This window comes from Ammospiza caudacuta, chromosome 18 (assembly GCF_027887145.1).
Source record: "Ammospiza caudacuta isolate bAmmCau1 chromosome 18, bAmmCau1.pri, whole genome shotgun sequence".
NCBI classification, from domain to species: domain Eukaryota; kingdom Metazoa; phylum Chordata; class Aves; order Passeriformes; family Passerellidae; genus Ammospiza; species Ammospiza caudacuta.
In genome coordinates this window covers 13,703,626-13,724,032 of record NC_080610.1, presented here as the reverse complement: position 1 = coordinate 13,724,032, position 20,407 = coordinate 13,703,626, and the positions used below count along the sequence as shown (strand labels likewise).

Below are 20,407 nucleotides of genomic sequence, written 5' to 3'. Positions count from 1 at the left end.
AATAAACCTCACAACCCACATCAAGTTAAATTACTGCTGTTCCTGATTACTACTAGACTATCACCCCATTTACTTGCTATTATCCTATTAAGATCACTTTTATCTCACTTCACAAAGGAACAACCTGGCAAAGGATTAGGCAATCAGCAAGGATTTAACATCTTTCAAACCAAAAGTACATACTCTGGAGTTTGAAATGTTCAGCCCAAACGAAATACAGAAGCAGCAGCCCTTTGATCTAATGATGGGGTCTAACCCTGTATCTTGCCCCTGAAAACCAAGATTAGCCTTCCACAATTACTTCTCTTTTTTAATGTTTACCTGAAATCTTTTCCACCCATTCATTAAAGCATTTCGGATTGTCTGAATCTGGGAAGAAATGACTGAAAGCACGGAAGCATCGATGCGATTGAATTCATCAAAGCATCCCCATGCACCAGACTGGGCAAGGCCTGAGAAAATTTTACCCATTGCCTAAAAGGAGCAACAAGAAAAACTTCTCAGCAGTGACTATGTTAAACATTCAGCATCAAAAAACTTCTAAACACGCTAAAATACTTAATGGTGGATAAACCTCTGGTCTTGCAATAATTACTTGCCAAGTGCAGATTGCCTATCATACACTTAAACACAAAACATACAGCAATTGCTCCCCTGCTTAAAAGGGCCTGAAATTCCTTCAGAAATTTATTCTAAATTGACACTTTTTACTAAATTTAATTATCAAACAGCATGGTATCTCTAATGGAGATACTTATGTAGAAGTTCAGAGTATGTCCTGATCCTGGGCACTGATAAAGAGCAGAAATTGGCATTTTTTCAGAGAACACAGATCTTTAACTCTTACTTTGTAGTCCATGCCTTCTCCACAGTTTGTCACTACACACAGCAAGCCCAGTGCTTTGGCCAGATCCTTGGTTGTTTCTGTCTTCCCTGTGCCTGCTGGCCCTGCTGGTGCTCCTCCCAAAAACATTGATAGAGCCTTTGAAGACAAACCAAAAAGCAAAGCACAGCTTGAATTAGATTTATGTTAGATTGGTAACAAAACCACAAATGAATCCTTGGGTACGAAAAACTTTAATCTTTGTGAATGCCTTCTACATTGTCTTTGCAGCAATGAGGTGAGAAGGATATCACAACTGATTTCCAAACATCTTGGCGTTCACAGTGGGAGACAGCAGGAAGAGGCAATAAAACAGGATGTGCCTAAGTATAACAGGGGCTTGCTAGCACAATGTCCCTGAGGGTGCACCTGTGTGAGGGTGAGGTAGATGCGGTCGGTGAGCGGGGTGATGACGAGCCGCCCGTTGAGCCCCATGTACTCGTAGCCGTAGGAGAAGACGCCGGTGCACTGCCGCACCATCAGCTCGTCCGGCTCGCGCACCCAGTAAAAGCGCAGCTGGCTCTCCCACTCGAACTCCTGAGCCTGCAGGATGCTGCACACAGAGCTCACGTCAGCCAAGAGGATGGCAGCACAACCCCTAGGTTTGGTGTTAGCTCAGGAGTTGGAGGTGGTGCTTACCTGTCTCTGACGAATACGTCGATGATGTCTCTGGCGTGCACGTCGATGATGAGAACAGTGTTGTATTTTTTCCTGTCGTTTTTGCTCAAGGGCGTCATAATGCGGGTAACCAGGTCATCTATTTGCTTGTGCATTTTTTTAGCATAAATTTTCATTGCCTGCTTTTCTCCCATTTTCACTTTCCGAAAGACATCCTCTACCTCCCAAGTCCACCACACTTGATTAGCAGCAAGCACCATCATGCCTTGGAAGAGCAACATCCAATCAACTCTATGGAAAACACATACAGTGAGGGAGGCTGAGTTACTATTTATTTTAAGTAACTGATGACAAAAGAAGAAAAAAAACACAACAACAAAAAAGAGGTTTCTCCTGTTCCTGCAGCAGCTACAACACAAGCCAAACTTTTCAGAGATACACAGAATTCTATCAAGGTATGCTGGGGGATTTCAAAAGCCTAGGAAATATTCTAATAGAAAAGCTGTTTGTTCCAGGTATAAAATTTCCAAGAGGAAATTTTATTTCCATTGTGAGAAAAACTTACTGAACGCACAACACCAAAAATAAAACTCAAGATTTAGGAAAATAGATATGAGAGATTATGCATTCTTCATGGTTGGTTAAAATAGTGCATGTGAATGTATTCATATCCCTCCACATAGAGATACACAGACTAAAATGTGCAGGAATTGTAAAATTATGCCGTAACTTTTCCATATCATTAACACATCAGCTATTTATGTGTTCCTTGACACTGATTGTTTCACCTGCTTCTGTCTTCACAATATCGATAAATGGCTTCCTTGGTGAGGCGCCGGTTGCTCCGTCTCATTTCCTCCAGCACTACTGTCATCCAGTTCTCCACTCTGCCCACAGCATGGACATCCTGCCTGAACTCCATCACCTCCCCCTCTGCTGAGATCATGGCTGTGGCAATCTTCTCATCATTGTCACCGTCCTTGAACCTCAGCGAGGCTACATTATCAAACATCTGAATGAAATGTACCAACAAAGAAATTCACAGGCATTTTAGAAACAAAGCCTCCAAATGTAAACATATGCAACCCCAGCTCTCCTCCAGAGAAATGGATCTGACTCCCAAGTAATCAAACATAAATGCTGATGTATAGCCCAGCAGCAGAACTGCAGAATATCAAGCAAATAATCAGGCCCAAATTACATTGATTTTTTTCCCCCCTAGAAAATAAGAGCTAGAAGGAGCTACAATCTGTGCGTAAAGTTCTTTAATGATAGATCATTCTGGTGTATCTTGAATGTTCCTCTACCATAATTGCTACCAAGCAGTGTGAGAGGCAGCAGAGACTGTGCATCAGATCTGATCTGGTTATTCAGAATCTTCTTCAAGATACTGCCAGAATTCTCTTTGTATGCAAAAAATGTTCATGCATACTTATGAGTATGTACAGTACAGTCTGTTAAACTTTTCAAAGCACTTAAAAGCACAAGGCACTGTGGAAAGCCAGACATTGTACCTTTATCATGTGTTCCTGGACACAGAGTGCACTGCTGCTGCCAAGGATACTGAGCAACTCGTCATCAGATATAAAGAAAAATCTGGGGAAAGCATTTCTCTTGGAATCCAAATATTCATTCAAGCTTTTCTGGCATTTCTCCAGCACATCGTTTATACGGTGGAGGTCTGATAGACGATTTGGGACTTCACAGCAATTTTTTATTATCGGGTCTTTTACAGTTTCTTCCATTATCTATACAGGGAGAAAGGGGAGTTTAGAAAATGTTGAATTAAAATGTTGAATAAACCTGCAATAGGTTATATAAATTATATTTCATTAATGACAAAGCATGCAAATAGCACAAGCAGTACAGGTCCTTGTAGAAGTGAATCAAAGGTTTTGAAATGGTTTTGTGGTGCTGCAGTGCTGTATGAAAACATGAAGGTAGTGTGTTTATGGAGACAGAACTATAAAAGCAAGTGTAAGCCCAACAAGCCTGTATCCCCAATCAGGCCAGCTTAAGCACATACCTGACTCTGCTTCTGTACACAATGGTACTTCAAGGACAGATCAAACATCCTATTTCAAAATCACAGTACTCTCTCAATTTTGCACATAGGAAAGTAAGTAAGCAATTTTCATACCAGGAATATGTGTTCAGTATGGGAACAGTGGCATGAAGCAGGAAAGCCTTTTTAGCATCTACATAGGTCCTCAATCAATAGGAACACATCTAAGCTTCTTCTTACCAAGGTAAAAGTAAAAAGTTGTAAACAATGAAAGAAAAGGAGATTCTGCCTACTCCATGCTGTCAGCCAAGGACCTCACATCTGCCCATCTCAGCTAAATCAGGAGAAGTCTGCTGGTTATAACAGATGTGAAGTAAACCAGAAAATTCCTGGGTTCCCTAATCTCATATTCAATTAATTATAGCACATCATTCTCAGTATTACACATGTCACAAAAGACTATAAGTAACTATGGAACTGGAAGCAAAATGCACTAAATATGCTGATCACAAGTCAGTTACTTGCCTGTTTAAACATTTGGTCTACACGGTCAAATATTTTGACTTCCTCCGGAAGCTGTGCTCTGATATCTGGAGCAACAAAAATGCTCTCCAGGTACATCCATTTTCTCTGAACTGATATCCAGATCTACAAATCAAATGCTACCATCAGAGGAAACAGAAATACAATGGAAAATATGGATTGTAAATAATAAACATTAATTATTTAGTCCAGCACTTTCCTCCTACCTCGCTTACTTCACTAATCAATGACAGAGTTTTTTCCCATTTTTGAGCGGTTGAAAGAAAAGGACCCACAAAGCGACTGCCCAAAACACTCTGAAGATTGACATTGTTGTCATCAAGAGTCTCTAAAATTTCCTCTACAGATCCCAGAATAAAGCCTCGTGTCTCTGTGCCTTTGGTGTACACTTCTACAGGGAATTTCATATTTTCCCAGGTTTCTATTATTTCCTTCAGTCCCTGCATGTGAACATAAAAAAATGCATATTTCAGTCTTCAAAACTGGAGGCCTATAATCTTAGCAAAAAATGAAACAGCTAATTCAGCTAAATTTTTTGCAGATTTTCTAACTCTGGTTTACAAAGAAGCAATCTATTTCAAAGAAGGATAGCAAGAGAGTTGATCCTTCTTCAGATCCATTTTCATAGGACAAACTTTCTTAGTATAATCACAGAAATCCAATATGCTGCTGCCAAACCCAATTCTGCAAGGATCCTGTGCCAGTAGGAGCTCATTAACAGAGCTGTAAATCCCAGCTCATGTAGCTCATGGCAGCTCCCTGAAGATGGCCAAACTTGCAGTTATGCTAATCTAAAACTCTTAAATAAAACTGATTGTTGTCATCCTTGTCTTCTTAGCTTTACATTGATTCTATAATTCAGTACATTACCTTCTCAATGCTAAGTTCTTTAATAGCAGTTCCAACTATATCACTGATAACCACGGCGTATTTGTGAAGTTCCATGGCAAACATATTTTCCAAAGTGAATGTTTCTGTTTTCATTTCAAATCTTGTTCCTGTTTTCTCCATAAGGTCTTCCCAATGCCTGTTTTAAATTGACACATCAGTTTAACACCATAATACAGTAAAAAACAAAAACAACTGTAACATATAACAATGAACTTATGTTTAGAATTCTGCTGTTTAAATAAGAACTACTAGTCTGAATAAATAAATTATCCCAGTCATTGCAGCACCTTTCATGTTATTACACGAGTTCATTAGGCAGAAATAAATTTCCAAGCTCCAGGACATGCTATGACCCCAGTAATGGTAACTGAAAGTTCTAACAAAACACATCAAATACTTCTATATATGGTGATGTAAATAAATCAAAACAAACCTTTCTCTTAAAGCTTCATTTTTCAAATCAAGCAACAAAGGAATGGAGTTCAGAAAAGACTTCAAGCTTTTATCCAGTTGCTTACATATTGGCATACCACGCACTTGTCTGGGCAGCTTCCGAACAGCTTTCAGAAATCCTTCGGTTCCATCCTGAAGAACCTTGACATTGAGGTTTATCCAGAGTGTCTTAGACCACTTCTCTTTAGCTGCCTGCAAACAAGGACATTAAGAAGGGGAAAAAAACATATTCCTTTTAGTTTTGACCCCCAAAACGTAATTATATTAACATTTTACAAACTTAGGGAGAGACAAGTTCATGTCCAGGACAGATTCATAGCCAAACACAATCACTTGCATAACAAATAGTAAAAAGGGAATATGGAGAACAGCACCATACTTTACAGGGCATTTAAATTTTGGAAAAATAAAACTTCTTAAAAATTAGTTAAAGCCTGAGATACCCACTGTCACCTGTACACATCCTATATCCAAAAGTAGTTTCACTGAACTGATCAGGAACCATGTGCAGTAAAATGCCATCCAACAGTTATTAGAGGCTGGGGAAAGTCTGTTCCCATCTGATGAGAGGATGTGTTTGGTCCACCAAGGAGACACTGATAGTGCTGCATTAATGATACTAAAATTATTTCACAGGGCATAGATTATTTCATGCAAAGGCTTCCGAGTTGACAGTAACCAGGGGGCAATGCAGCCTCTTCTTTAGTCCCCATCTTTGCTGTGTGTCTGTGCACGAACACGGATGTGTGCCTGCAGACTCAGTGTGACACTCACTTTTTGTTCTGCATAAATGTCATAGACCTGCTTCATAGCTTTTGCATCTTGCTGTGCTTTTAATAAGTCTGGGTACGCTGTTCCTGCCATGCCCAGAAGTTTCTCAGCACTGCCCAGCTGTCGCTGCCTTTCTTCCAATTTCGCTAATTCTTTTTCAAACAGAGCCATGAGTTCTAGTCCTGGGAAAGGAGAGGGAATTTTACAGATAAATCATGACAGGGATCGTCATGGGAAATAAGACAGAATTTGCATATAGTCTGTGAATGTTCCAGTACTAGAAATGTTCACTTTCCCAACTGATGAGTTTGTATATTAATAAGGAAAGCATAATTTTCTTGTTTTACATAACGTTTGAATTGTCTGAAGACTAATATTTTCAAAACATCACTTCACACACATTAGTCCATCTACCTTTATCAAGATCATCTCCAACAACACCAGGCCCCTCACTCAAGAGTTTCTGCAAAAAGTCTTCTGTCTCTTTGCTGTAGTCTGCAATTTGTTGCTCTGTCGCCTAAAAAGAACATAATTTAAACAGTTCTATTAAACAGTTTCCATTTCTAATTGTTTTCTATACTAACTACAAGTATTACCTTTGTGAATGCTTCTTTTATGCCTCCTTTACAATCTAGGTTGCGAGTGATTTCTGTTGCCTCCACAAGGAGAGTCTCCCACGCTTCCCTAACACCATCAGACTGCAGTATTTCTTCTTCAGGTACCTAAAACAAAACAAGTAGCATCCCTCACAAGGCCTAAATAGACACACACTTTCACAAGAAAGTGAGGAATATGTGTTCACATTACAAATTTGCAAAACACAAAACCAATACTGAAGCGACCTTAATTGGATTTAAACAGATTCCATATGTCCATTTTAAAGTGGGCAGAGTGATTTGAGAAGGGAGTCTGGACTACGGAGTCTCCAGACATCCCTTCAAACCTCAATAATTCTGTAATTCTGTAACACGTCTTAAAAGGAAAATATTTCTTCATTCACATGTGAGGCATCTGTGCCCTTAGCTCAGATCTGAAAGGTTTGATGAGACACACACTTACTGGAAGATTGTACAATTCAAGAGTTCTGTATCTCTCTCCAATGTCCAAGTATCTCAGTTCCACCTCAACAGCAATGTCTCTGACCACCGCAAACGCGCCCAGGACAACTCTGAGATCATCCAGGGTTTCAGGAGGTTTATTCAGATTCTCTGATAATTTCTGTAAAAAGTAAAGATACTTTCCAGAATCAACACTGACAAAGCAATTGTCAGAATTACAGTAATGAGATTAATTTCTTAGTCTATGTGATAAAGATAACAAAAAAAAAAAACCAAACTGAAAACACCTACCTGAATCTCATCTTGAAGGCTGAGGAGCTCCTCCTTTGCTGACTCATTAAGCAGCTTCCCAAGTGACAACATCCAGTTTCTAGCAGTGTCCTTCACTGCAGAGGCTAAAGGAGCCAGCTGAAGCCTGATAAATTGTTCATCTTTAACCAAGGGCCCTTGAGTTACTTCCTGAGTTATTGTCATATAGAACTGCAAGTGCTCATCAAAGACAACACAGGGAGGCTTTTGTGCAGCTAAACGGTCCAGGACTGCGTCTTTGTCTGATTTCCACAGCTGGTCATACTTATTCCACTGGTTCAAACACTTCCTGAGAGATTCCAGGAGATTTTGGACATTCTGAGTGATGAGAACAGCCTGTTCAATTACCAGAGGGCTCTGGGAGACATCACTGTAGAAGCTGAAAGTGACAACTTCATCCGCCCTGATGTGCTGAGGAGGGCATTCAATACACGTACCGTGCATCCATCGTACGAAGTGCTGGAGAGTTTCAAAGACAGGGTCAGAAAACAGAAAAGTTCCCTGGCGGAGTCATTTTAGTTAAATCACTCATAGAATCAGCTGGGTTGGAAAGCCCTCTAAGATCATTGAGTACAAGCAGTCCAGGACTGTCAAGCCACCCACTAAATCATACATGCCCTCATGTGCCACATCCTCCAGGAATGGTGACCCCACCCCTTCCCTGGGCAGCCTGTTCCAATGCTTCCTTCCTTTGCAGTGAAGGAGTTCACCAATATTTAGTACACAATGTAGGACCTGGTATCAATGATTTCTCAAATCAATTGTTTTTCTGACAGCAAAAAAAGAGATCACACTTTCCCATCAACTTGAGAAGAGTTCATTTCATCCTAACAAAACTTTTCCATGCATTACTCTATCTGTTTCTAAAATCTCTTCTGATTATAGCATGACAGAGAGGAAAAGGTATTGGCTCAAACAGTCTGAATGCAGCAGTAGAGAACAACAGCAAATCTGAGCACTAAAAGCACACTTAAACTAAATTTATTCATTTAAGGTGACATCTGGAATCATTTGTCCATCAGCAGAGGGCAGGAACATTGTCACATTATTTGGCTTCTTTTCAGGAAAGAAGTTCAGTGTGAAACTATTTATGGAGGAAAATACTGCTACATCACTGCCAGTTAAGTTAGATACCTAATCTAAGTATTTGCTGTCCTAGATGCCTCTCTCCAACATTTTCTGAACTGTTTTTTCTGCTGCTTCTAATGTAATGTAAAGTAGAGGAGGCCACTCACGTTCCTTATTCCACCAGCTTATTCATACAGCAGAAAGCAACATCTGCAGTGCAATCTGAGAAGTATTTCCTTCTGATGTATGCTGATTTATAGAACCAAATCATGTCCTTACACTGTCCAAACTGCTAAAAAGTCATCAGCAATTGTACCTGAGTAAAAATCACATGGATTTTTTTCCCCTTGATCATCAGTTTGTAAAATTAGGACAGTCTGTAAAATTAGAACAATGTACTGGGTATTTTGATTTCAAGATAAAGCAATATCAATCTCCCCTTTGACATTTATGCTTACCCAAGCATAAAATAAGATTAGCTCATTATAATCACAAGCAAATTCTGGAAACAAAAAGAAATCTTTATCAAAAATCACCTTAGTGACCTCAACACAGTCTTGGATAGATTGCATAGTCATTTTTTCAATCTCACTGTCGTTAGGATGCAGGGTTATCTCAGGAGCAGATAAAACAGCTTCTACTTGTAACAGTGGCACGTTTGCAAGAATAGTTGCATTAAAAGCCCGTAAATTCCTGAGAAAGGAAAAAAAAAAGCATCAAAGATAGAAATAATCAGGAGCTGCCCCCAGGAAAATGCCCCTAGAAAGGTTGCAATTTTCAAGTGTATGCTTAGATCTGTAGGCTGAGTTATCATTGATCCCAGCTGGAAACACTGATGTATCTGAGAGGAAAACTGTCTCACTAAACTGATTTAATGCAAAAGCTTTACTTGCTAAAAGAAGCTGCTGGAAGGAATGAATGGAGATATTTTGGTGCAAAAGGATCTTGAGACTGTGGTCAACTTCACAGCAAGAGCCCAGACAAGCAACCATGGCAAAGTCATCTGAGCATGGATCAGATTGCAGAACATGGATGATGGGAAGAAGAGGTGGTTGGGAAGCTTGGATGGATGTTACAACAGAGTTGCAATGCTGAATTGCGGTAACACCTTGCTTGTAAGGGAAGCCTTTACAATGCCTTGTTCCAGCACTGGCCTCAGCCACTGCAGAACAAGTAAAACATTTGTTCTTGGATTCATGCCCCATGCAGTACAGGGAGGCACCTGGCACTCAGACACCAAGTTCTCAAAATCATCTTCTTTAGGAGAACAAAACCTTGATTTTAGAGATAAACCAGGGAAGTGCAAATACACACATTGCAGCAAATGCGTCTTAGTTCTCTCTTCTGCCAACAACATGCCAATACTCATTTTTTCAAAATCTGGGTTTCCTCTGTACCTTGTTATCAGTTCTCCCTTCTCCACAGGAAAAAAATCACTGGAAATACAAATCTTACACAAACTGTAAGTCACTGATGGGTTTAAACAGAATGTCAGTGCACACACTCATCAACAGATCCAGGAGAACCTAAAGATGACTGGAAACCCATTAAAGCAAACAATTCACTTACTTCACAACTAACTGTATCAACGCCTGATAAATCCTATTTTCCCAATATGCATAATAGGAAGCCAGTTTTGGAGATTTGCCACTGTTTGTATAGGCAACTCGTCTTTCCACTTCTATAAGCAATTGTGGAATTGCAGAATATGTTCTAACCAGTTGTTCCACATCTTTTCCTCGCTCACACTTAACATAGTCAAAAAATTCTTTTGCTCCTGTAAGAGATACAAAAACTAGCATTATTAACTGCAAAAGATCTAACAGTTTTATACACTTGAAGTGTATACCTGAGTTTTATTTGTGAACACAAAATTGATCTTATGTCATGATAAAAAATATTTTAATTTATTAATATTTCAGCCCTCTGAAATACAGATTTTAATCTGATTCAATTATTTAATAGCAACCTTTTTACAGCTCTGAAGTGTTGAAAGAAATTTGATCCATCATCCACTCAAGTGACAGAGAGATCTGGCAGACAACCAGCTCGCTGCCATTTCCATTTGAGGAAACGTTCCATCCTCTGTTACACCCTTGGTAATCAGTTTTGATAAAAATTAAAAGGGTTGATCTTAGCAACTAAAACACAAAGTAGCAGATAGAGAAAAATAAAACACCACAGAGCTTGGAAATGAAAATATAAAGACTTACCAGGACATTTGTCACCATTTTTTGAATGTGGAAACTTAAAGAGATTTGTTGACTCTATGAACTGAAGTTTGTTGTTTATGTCTTCAGAAATTTGATGAATCTGACGGACAAGTAACTCTAATCTCCCAATGGTTTGTGTACATTGGACAATAAATTCACCAATACCTTGAAATAAATCAAAACCATTTGTTTTTTTCTCTTTTAACAAGTATTTCATCAATGCATCAAAATTGCCACAACCAGACATGTTTTCCCTCTAAGAATGACCCAAAGTTCTGCAAAATCATAGATTAGATGTTTTCTCAGCTAATCCTTCATCTTGCTCCCTTACAGCTTTTAGCTAAGTGTTTCTAACCATCTCCAGTGTTTTAAATATAATAAAAACCCAAGAAATATCTCCTGGGTCAGAGTTTGTCTAATGTGCTATTCTGTCCCTGTGGCAAGAGGATGGATCATATGTTCTGCCATCATAAAAAGTCGAACTGAGGAGATGTTTTAAACTAAAAATAAACGTCTAAGGCCATTTTAAAGTAGTATCTCCATTACCTACGGACTTCCATGTGAGTCTTTTCTGTCCTGCTTTCAATGTTCTCCAGAGTTCTTTGACCTGGCGATCAAGAAGTTTGATTTCTGCTTCACTCACCATCTCCATTAATTTGTGATAGCGACTCAGCATGACTTTCAATTTATTTGTGTACCTAAGGAATGTAAGAAACACAAAAACTCAAAAGACAAAAATGATTATTTTCTTGAAAAAGAGCTACAAACTCCACCAAAGAGCAGAGAACTTACATTGTTCTATTCAGACTTTCATATAAAGCAAAATTTGCAGAACTAACCACTGAATACATATTGATTATAAAAGTAATTTATTTCCCACTGAAAACAAAGAAAAGTTTCATGTGGTTCCAATAGTAGCCGGACAAACCTCTCCTGCCCCATCTCAAAAGTTATGGAGACAGCCCCAGTTTGCAGCACATTGGTGAACTGAACAGGTGAACTTTAAAATCCATTTAGGAATTTATTGGCACACCTATGTGCTAAATGTCTGTGATAATTTAGACACAACTGACTTTTCCAAGTCTGTACAAGAAGAATGCAATAGTGTGTTTAAATGAGCTGAAATCTAAATGTCAGAAACAATTCATTGCAAATTTTTTTCCTCTCAGGTTTGGACAAGTTGTTAATTTGTATAATAGTCCTACAGCACAAAGGATGCAAAGAGTGCCAAAGAAAAGCTTATCAGTGCAACATGGCCATTAGAAATTGTACCCTTAAAAAAAAAATCACTAAGGGGTCTCATGTTTCCAAAATGGGATGACTCAGGGCCTGTTCCTGGAGTGAAATCACTTGAAATGCAGCCATAAGCCTGTATGTGGGCAGATATTCTGTTACAGCCTTACCTGAGGTATTTGTCTTCCTGTAATGCCACATATCTCGCCATTTCTGGGATGGGAAGCCCTAGCTGTTCCATGTACTTTGCTTCAGTGATAATCTCTTGGATTTCAGGAGAAAAATTCAGAGCACAGCTGACACTTTTCCTGATGCTGACAGGCTCTTCTGTTGCAGAGCTCTGCAACATAAGAAAGCAGCAGAAAAGAGAGGAGCAAGAAACATTACAAGGTAAAGGTGAGCTTTTGGAGACATTTGATAAGGCAGAAGGTAAAAGTCAGAATGACTGACATTCAGGGCTTGTGGAAATGCCTTTAAAATTTGATAGTAGCCTCAGCATTCTTGGTTCAGAAATTACACAGAACTACCTTTTCAGTTGTCAATCACAAGAAACAAACCAAAGTTCTGTTTACACATTGCTGCAACCAGTTACAACAGAAATCCCAGTGGAAATTCAGCCAGACAAAAGTTTAGTAGGAACAGGATTCTGCAAGATCTCTGCTGGAAAACTGCCTCTACCTAACTTCAGTCCCAAGTACTGTGGCAATGTCCCAGAAATGTTGTACCAAAACCTAAAAAATTAACAGGAACTACAGCACAGAAGAACACACAGAGAAACAAAATTCAATCATTTGCCAGCTGATTCAGAAACTGTCTTATAAAGGGCCACAAACAATTCTCAGCTCAGAACTTTTCCTAAATCTGTGTTTAAAACATTACTCTCAGAAAATTCTCGCTGACCATCAGGTAAGTTTCAGTTTTTCCCTCAGAGAAGCCTGGTACACAATCTTCCTACATTTCACCTGCTCAGAAGTCTCTGCATGAACATTTGTTGCAGCCTCATCAGCGACAAGAGTCAGTAGAGTATCTTTCAGTAGCAGTGGAAGCACGTGTTCTGCCCTGTCTCTCCACTGACGGTATTTTTTAGCTTCATACTCCTCCATTTTCTTGGTCAATTGGAGATATTTTAGTTGCACCTAGAAAGGACAACTCTGTATAACTCATTTTAAAAATCATGAGAAATGTTTAACTAACCTGTCCTAATATGGTCTCTCAATATGGTCGTTGGTTTTTATTAGATAAGAGAACAAGTAACAGCCTGTAATTAATGCAGACACTGGAGAATTTGGGCTTTTGAATTACATAATTGATTCCATCACTGCCTCCCTGGGAAACAGTGGAAGGTTTCAATGCAGTTTTCACAAATAACACGGCTTGCTGTGTGCAAAGATTTGGGACTTCCCCTCACATTAGAGCACTGTCACATCTTTACAAGTGTATAACAAAAGTGTTTCTTCCTTCATCAAGTACCAAAAGACCCAACATACTTCCTGTCCACGTTTAGAGGCAAGAAGCTCCTTTTCTTCCTGGAACAGAGTAATGGTGTGTCTGAGCCGATGGGAAAGGGATCGGGACCAGGAGATTGCTCCGGCCACTGGAGGGTGGTTCTTGTACAGGGGTGGATCCTTGAGGTTCTGAACAAAGATTTGCTCAACAATTTCAACCTAGAAGAGAATAAAATATTGCAAGAAATAATTTTCCCACTGCTTGCCCATGATCACTGTCTGATACACAGCACAAGTTCTGAAGCCAATTCCAGCAGCAGGATAAAGATAATTATTTTGTCTTTATTTCTCCATCTTGTGGAACTTCCATTATGGCAGCCTGTTCTGAGAGATTGTTTTAAGTTTAATGACCTTTGAAATATCAAAAAAAAATAGCTGATAACAAAAGCTTCCCAACATACAGGCTAGCCTTCCAAAGTTGATCTATGACATCTTCTAATCATATCATGAACTTGGTTGTGACAAGAAAGCTGTAGGGTATAAAAAAGTCCATTTTCCCAGGAAGCTTGAGCTGCTGTTTACAAGGAGCAGGAATAGCCACAAGCCTTGTTGCATTCAGAGCACCTTCCTGCTCCCACAGTGTCTCACATAGACAGATGTGCACATTTCAGCAAATTAACCACAGTATTTCTCCAACTTGGTCCCAAAAAAAGAGAGCAATTATCATGTTTATTTATAAAAGTGTTCAGTCTTTTACATAGCAAATGACACCACACAGGTATTTAGACATATACAGATTTATGATTTTCATTAGGTAAAGAACTTCATGTACTGGATAAGAAATGCCTAAATTGAATACCTCTTTACAATATTGCTCCAAAACAACACTGAACTTTTTCATGAACTGCTTATTAATAGTTTTAGGAATCTGGAGGCGTTTGTACTTTGACAGCAGGCCAAAAGCAGTTTCTGCTGATCGAAGGGTTGTAAAAGATTTATCAATAAATCTTGTCATCTTTTCTTCAATATCCTAAACAAAGGAAGAAAACAAAGAAACCCTGTCACTGAGAAATTCATCCTGCAAAACCAAGAAAGGGTGGCAAAATGAAAATACTTTTTAATATGAGCAGTCAAGCTTATTTTTACTATTTTTTGGCAATCACAGTATGTGGTACCTACCACAACATCTGCTCTAAATTCTTCCACAACGAATGCCCAGTCACGTGCATTTTCCACCCTAAAAGGGTCAAATCTCAGGTCTTCCATAGGACTAATTACTATATTTACTTCTCTCTGTAGTTCATCAACACCCTTTGGATTTTCTGACACAGTTTTCAGTTCAGGAATAAATATATTCTGAAGTTCTTCAGCAACCTATTCATTCACAAGAACATACCATAAAGCTTTCTTTTTAATATTTTTTCTGCCACTGAACATATTATTGTTAAATTTTTCCTTTAAAAAATATCAGCCACTCAGAGAATGACCAGTTTGTGCTATGATTCAAACTTCAAATATTTTAATACGAGACACTGAAAAAACCACAGCAACAATCTACAAGCCCAGCATTTTAGTTGCTATAACAGATAATACTCAGTTATTAGTCCATTTCACTCCACTTTACACACAGTTTAATGATTGTCCATATTGCTAATTACCCTGACTTAAATTAGCCTAAACACAGCATCTCTCCACTCATATGTTATTCTGCAATTAATACACAGATTGACAGATGGCCAAATTTTATATTATAGTGTACTTAAATGGTATTTTATTGATCTCATTAAGGCAACCCAAGATAATCATAAATGTGTGAAACAGTTGCTGCAAGTCTCTTATGTTCAGACCATGAACAAGTGGCACCTTTCCCCAGCCAGTACCTGCAGAAAAGTTATTCCACCTCCAGCATTTGCACCTCCAGCATCAAGTGCAGTTTTGTTGGAATCAAAGGCACCACTCAGGTCCCAGACACAAAACTACAAATTGTTAACAAGTCTACACCTACAACACAAAAGAATCTCCTCTACAGTAGAAGACAGTGATTACACAATCTCTATTTATTGTCTATGTTCCTACCTGAAACATATCATAGAGATCTTGACAGATTGAAACCATATAATCCGTTTTTTCAAATAAACTTTTCACGTCAAATTTCCAGTATCGCTTACTTCCTGACTCTTCAACTTGGATACAAGTAGTAAAATAACATTTTTTCCATTGTTCAAGAGTGTGTTTTGCTTCTGTTATTTTCTTTTTTGCAGTAGCTGTGTCTTGTCTATTAATCAAATCAACACAGTTAAGATATCACAGATAGAAATACTATAGATTAAAAAATTGTATCTCCCCTGGAATAATATACCCTGGTTTAGCACTTCTAACTCTACAAGATCTCGGCAAAACTTATAACTTATTTTCAATGAGATTTTGAAAGGCAATATTATTTGAGGAGTGATTTTGGTTACATTTATGCCACTTTTTTACCTCTATCTTTCTATTTGTTTTATTGGTTCATGTTCTTTCAATCCAAAAGAGGACAAAAACCAGTATCTTCATGGCTGATTTAGTAATTTATGAAAATTACGAAATAAATTGACTTCTAATACAACTTCAGATGGTTGAAAAATACAGACACCTCTTTGATGGAAGCAAGCAAATATAATAATAAAATATTTTAATTAATACAGCCCAGTCAAAGAGGAACCCAGCACTTACTTAAAGAGCGTTTGCAGGTCCACAACTCTGCACACTCTTTCAGAAATCTCCCAGGAGATCCGTTCCAAGAGGGGCACCATGGTCGCGTCCTTGTTGTAGTGCCGGGACATGATCCACACCAGCCTCAGGGCGTTCAGCAGGGAGGGGATGACATGGGAGATAACATCCACCCCAGTGCCAGTTGATAAATTCTGTGGAATGCATATTGTGGGTAAGATGCCATGAAAATATACAAATTCATATTTAGTAAACTAATGTTTGCTCTGTAGATGCCTCAGGTTATGAAAGTCTGTAAGATCATTAAATAAATAACCTGGACAAGGAGACATCCTGCTGCCTAAATAACACACATGGTTAAAGATGTGCAAATCTGCACCTTTTGCTCCAAATTTTAGGTCCTGATTTTAAATTTTGGCTCAACTCTTTGTTTGGATGATTTTCAATACAATTTAAACTTTGAAGCATCAGCTGTAATTTGTGGTAGAAACTATCTAAAAAAAAATGGAGTAGAGAAATCTTAGTTTTTCCCAGTTCAGCTGATGCCATCAAAACTCCCAAGACTGGACTAGAAACCAAGTGCTCACAGCTCTGAGCTTTCAGACATTAGAACCATTGAAACTCATACAAAATAAGCGCCCCTTTTTTAAAATTAAATATAATTTGTTAATCTAGAGTATATCTTTATTGCTGCTAAAGAGTGAAAAAATAAACAAGAGGTGCTTAGATCAACAGAGAAACCAAACTCAGATAAATAGTTTAAGCTTGAGCAAGTTTTCTCAAGGGCAAGTACCTTCAAATGGCGTTCAAGAGTTGACAGAAACTTAGCATTGTCTTGAGCTTCCATGTGATGTGTTTTGAGGTCACTTAAGACTATCTGTAAATCTCCAGTAAACTCAGGTTCAGCTTTCTGCAGTACTTCCATGACTTTTTGCACCTCTGGAAGCTTCATCTGTTCAGTAAGAGCCCTTAAAGCAGCATCATTTTCACGCCAGAGGTTAATCTCTGCAAGTGGGCTATTACCCTACAAGTAAAGTGGAATCAAATACAAAAAGATGAATTACCATTATGCAAGAGTGAATATTTATAATCAGGATTATATTTGATCCCTTCTTTTCAATAAACTTTATGCTGAGATAAACTTGATATGACTCAACCATGCAAAAAGCCAGAGAGAAGAAGATCCTGAAATAAAATTATACACACACTGAAGGGAACTGCTCATGGGGAGTATATCCCTGAGGTCATGGCTTTTGAACAGGTAACTTTAAAAAATCCCTCAGCATGTTTAGTGGTATTAGTTATACATACATCTGCAGACTGAAAACCTGAAAATAAATATTTTTGCTTTTGTTTGAGATCACTTTTTTGCAAAAAAAAAGAAGAAATATAGGTGTCTATTTAAAAAAATTACTCAGTGCAGCTTAAAAGCTTTTAGTGTTTCTTTGCTCTTTAGAAGACAGCAGATAACAGAAGTCTCTTAGTTTTCCACAGCTGTCCTGTGTGGGTAGGATCTGCAGTGAATTACTTCATATTTTATTTATATTCTACTTCCCAGAGCCACACAGTTCCTCACTACTGTTGTTCTCCTTTTCAAGAATTAGTAAATGGTCATCCAACAATCAAATGTGAAGAGGAATTAAAAACTAACACATTTCTTGTAGGGAAATGAAGCAAAGTCTCCAGGAATAAAAGCATCTTGGTGTTACAGGCAACATTACCTCTGGAACCTTTTCCAGTTGTTCCTTCAGAACTCTAGATATTAGTTTCTTCCAGGTCACTGCACAACGTTTCAGAGACTGAACCACTCCTGGAACTGCGGCAAGAACAGCCACTTCTTTATCCAGATTTACACTGGGCATCTCCAGTTTCAGATGTTCTAGTGGAATAAAACACACACAGAATGAACTGGCTTGTTCTGGCAGCGTAGCACCACTAGATATGTCTACCCCTCTCCTATTCTTACTCCAAACTGTTTCAAAGACTTGTCACTGATTTCATCCATTTCTTCATGCTGCCTGCTATGCTTCAGGGCAGGAAAAGCACAGGTGGTATCAGCAGCTTTAATCAAATCTGTTATTCTACACAAAGCCCCTCTCAGGTGAACCTCGTTCTACTGCCCTGTGCTCCAATCACCACAGTGCTGGCAGAGGCAAAACACTCCCCTCACCTGGTATGATCAGCTGAGTTTCACTCCCCGTTAGACTTTCCACTGACTCCACTGACTTTCTAGGCTCACTCTCAGGTAATTTAATTGCTTCAGAATCTGAGTTTTCACTGTCTGAATCAAAAGAAGTTTTCTCAGTCTGCTGCTGACCATGGGAGGGAGCTGGTGAAGACTGATAGGATTGAAACAGGTGCCACAGATTAGATGGTTCATATTAAAAAAAAAAAAACTTACAAGCAATTCACTTAACCATTAGATATTGTTCTTAAATTTAATTTAAGTAAGTCTCCTTCCACTTCACATCCTTAGCATGATTCTCTCTGCCTCAAATTATGCAGAGCAATAGCTCCAGCATGCCTTTATGAAAGTCTGTGAGCACAGAAATAGAGGTGTCTGGTGTCACACTCTTAAACGATTCCCAAATAGGGGGAAAAATTGGGAAACAAAATATCAAATAAGCATTCACAAATATTTCATTTTGGCATATGAAGGTCACTTATTAAGTATTAATATTTATTATGCATAGTCCATATAATACTAAACAGGCAAAACCACACCAAGAAACACTCAAGATTCATTCCACATATAAAAGCTGTCACTCATTTACCTGTGAGATAGCATTCTTCAGCATCAAGAGAGTATCATCAGTCAGCATCCCAGACTTTATCACTCGAGGAAGAATCTCATTAGCTTCAGTCAGGTCTTTAGGTACAGGAACTGTTTCTAAACATATACAAAAAATTAGTATAAATCTAATTAATTGATACAGAAATAATAAAGTCGTTTTCATAATAAGTTAAAACTCCAATAAAACACTACTAGGTTTGGTGCAAGTCATGTTCAAATACGGTTTTCTGTTCAAAAGAACAGTGGCTTGATTTGAACTCTTACTCGACAGACAGAGGAGGAAAATCTTGCACAGAAATGCTGTTAAATGACAAAGCACCCCCAGCCCTGGCTGGGGTTAAATAAATTGGATGTGCACTATCCTGAGTCCCTGTCTCTATCATATCTTCACAATGGGAGGTGCTGTTTAATGCCAAACTGAAAACGCTGAAGCTGCAGCTCTTCAGGGAACATACCTTTGGTGTCTCTCAGAAAATACACAGTAGAATTTGACACAAATTCTTCGGGAATTTCATTAAAAGCCACATAGAAACGCTCACTCGCGCCACCTGCAAGTGCACAAATGCAAAATGGGAGGAAAGCAAATAGAGGGCACAACATTCTAGAAACGGGCGCTATAGAAGGGCAGGAGAACACAGCCCAAGGGACGGAAAGACAGGAAAAGGGGTAAAAATAGGGGCCAGGACCTGCGACTCAGCGGATGGGACGAAGAGGGGTTTGAGGGAGGGGGAAAGAGCTCAGTGCCCAGGGAGAGCGCCGGGGCAGGGGAACCCTCTCCCGCCCGCTCCTCACCGGCCGGGCCGGGCCGCTCAGCCCGCAGCAGCAGCAGCGCCGCGCCCGCCCCGCTCGCATCCTCGCCGCCCTCGGCGCCAAGGCCGAAGAAGCGCAGCACGACCCGGGCACCCTCGGCGCGGCTCAGCAGCTCCTCGAAAGGCGCCGGATCGCTCAGACCCAGCAGGGAGAGCGCTCGGTCCCGCAGCCACCGCACCCGCACGTCGTCCAGGCTCATGGCGGCAACCGGCCCGACGCCTCCCGGTGGCCACGGCAACGGTGCGAGGTGGAGCGACGGCTGCTGCCCGCCTTCAGCCCGCCTCGGGAGGCTCCGTGCCCGCCTCAGGAGGCGCCTCGAGCGGCCGTGCTCCCGTACAGAGCCCGCCCCGCGCTACCGCTCCTTCTTCTCAACACCGGCCGCACTGCTTGCCCTCAGCGTCAGCCGCTCGTTCCCCTCAGCGTCTGCCGCCTCTCAGGAGCGCTCGGTCCTTTCAGCACCTGCCGTGCCTCACGAGCGCTCGCTCCCCTCAGCACGGGCCGCCCCTCACGAGCGCTCGCTCCCCTCGGCACGGGCCGCCCCTCACGAGCGCTCGTTGCCCTGGGCACGGGCCGCCCCTCACGAGCGCTCGTTGCCCTGGGCACC

At 39.9% G+C, this 20,407-nt stretch overlaps 1 protein-coding gene across 1 annotated transcript in view; it reads right to left on the bottom strand.

Moving 5' to 3' along the window:
• DNAH10 (dynein axonemal heavy chain 10) overlaps positions 1–20,002 on the bottom strand; it is a 49,356-nt gene extending 29,354 nt beyond the window's left edge. The window contains exons 1-30 of the mRNA XM_058816498.1: positions 19,786–20,002; positions 19,449–19,541; positions 17,921–18,078; positions 16,993–17,223; positions 16,203–16,393; positions 15,567–15,765; positions 14,670–14,864; positions 14,350–14,520; positions 13,533–13,709; positions 13,056–13,181; positions 12,216–12,385; positions 11,359–11,510; positions 10,813–10,977; positions 10,169–10,376; positions 9,136–9,292; positions 7,514–7,990; positions 7,224–7,382; positions 6,761–6,886; positions 6,579–6,681; positions 6,168–6,346; positions 5,374–5,585; positions 4,920–5,076; positions 4,256–4,489; positions 4,032–4,154; positions 3,016–3,249; positions 2,290–2,513; positions 1,523–1,792; positions 1,253–1,436; positions 848–982; positions 322–474 (exon numbers count right to left, since the gene is read on the bottom strand). Coding sequence (XP_058672481.1) covers positions 322–474; positions 848–982; positions 1,253–1,436; positions 1,523–1,792; positions 2,290–2,513; positions 3,016–3,249; positions 4,032–4,154; positions 4,256–4,489; positions 4,920–5,076; positions 5,374–5,585; positions 6,168–6,346; positions 6,579–6,681; positions 6,761–6,886; positions 7,224–7,382; positions 7,514–7,990; positions 9,136–9,292; positions 10,169–10,376; positions 10,813–10,977; positions 11,359–11,510; positions 12,216–12,385; positions 13,056–13,181; positions 13,533–13,709; positions 14,350–14,520; positions 14,670–14,864; positions 15,567–15,765; positions 16,203–16,393; positions 16,993–17,223; positions 17,921–18,078; positions 19,449–19,541; positions 19,786–20,002 — 5,580 coding nt within the window. The remainder of the gene's footprint in view (positions 1–321; positions 475–847; positions 983–1,252; positions 1,437–1,522; positions 1,793–2,289; positions 2,514–3,015; positions 3,250–4,031; positions 4,155–4,255; positions 4,490–4,919; positions 5,077–5,373; positions 5,586–6,167; positions 6,347–6,578; positions 6,682–6,760; positions 6,887–7,223; positions 7,383–7,513; positions 7,991–9,135; positions 9,293–10,168; positions 10,377–10,812; positions 10,978–11,358; positions 11,511–12,215; positions 12,386–13,055; positions 13,182–13,532; positions 13,710–14,349; positions 14,521–14,669; positions 14,865–15,566; positions 15,766–16,202; positions 16,394–16,992; positions 17,224–17,920; positions 18,079–19,448; positions 19,542–19,785) is intronic.
• Positions 20,003–20,407: the final 405 nt, after the last annotated feature.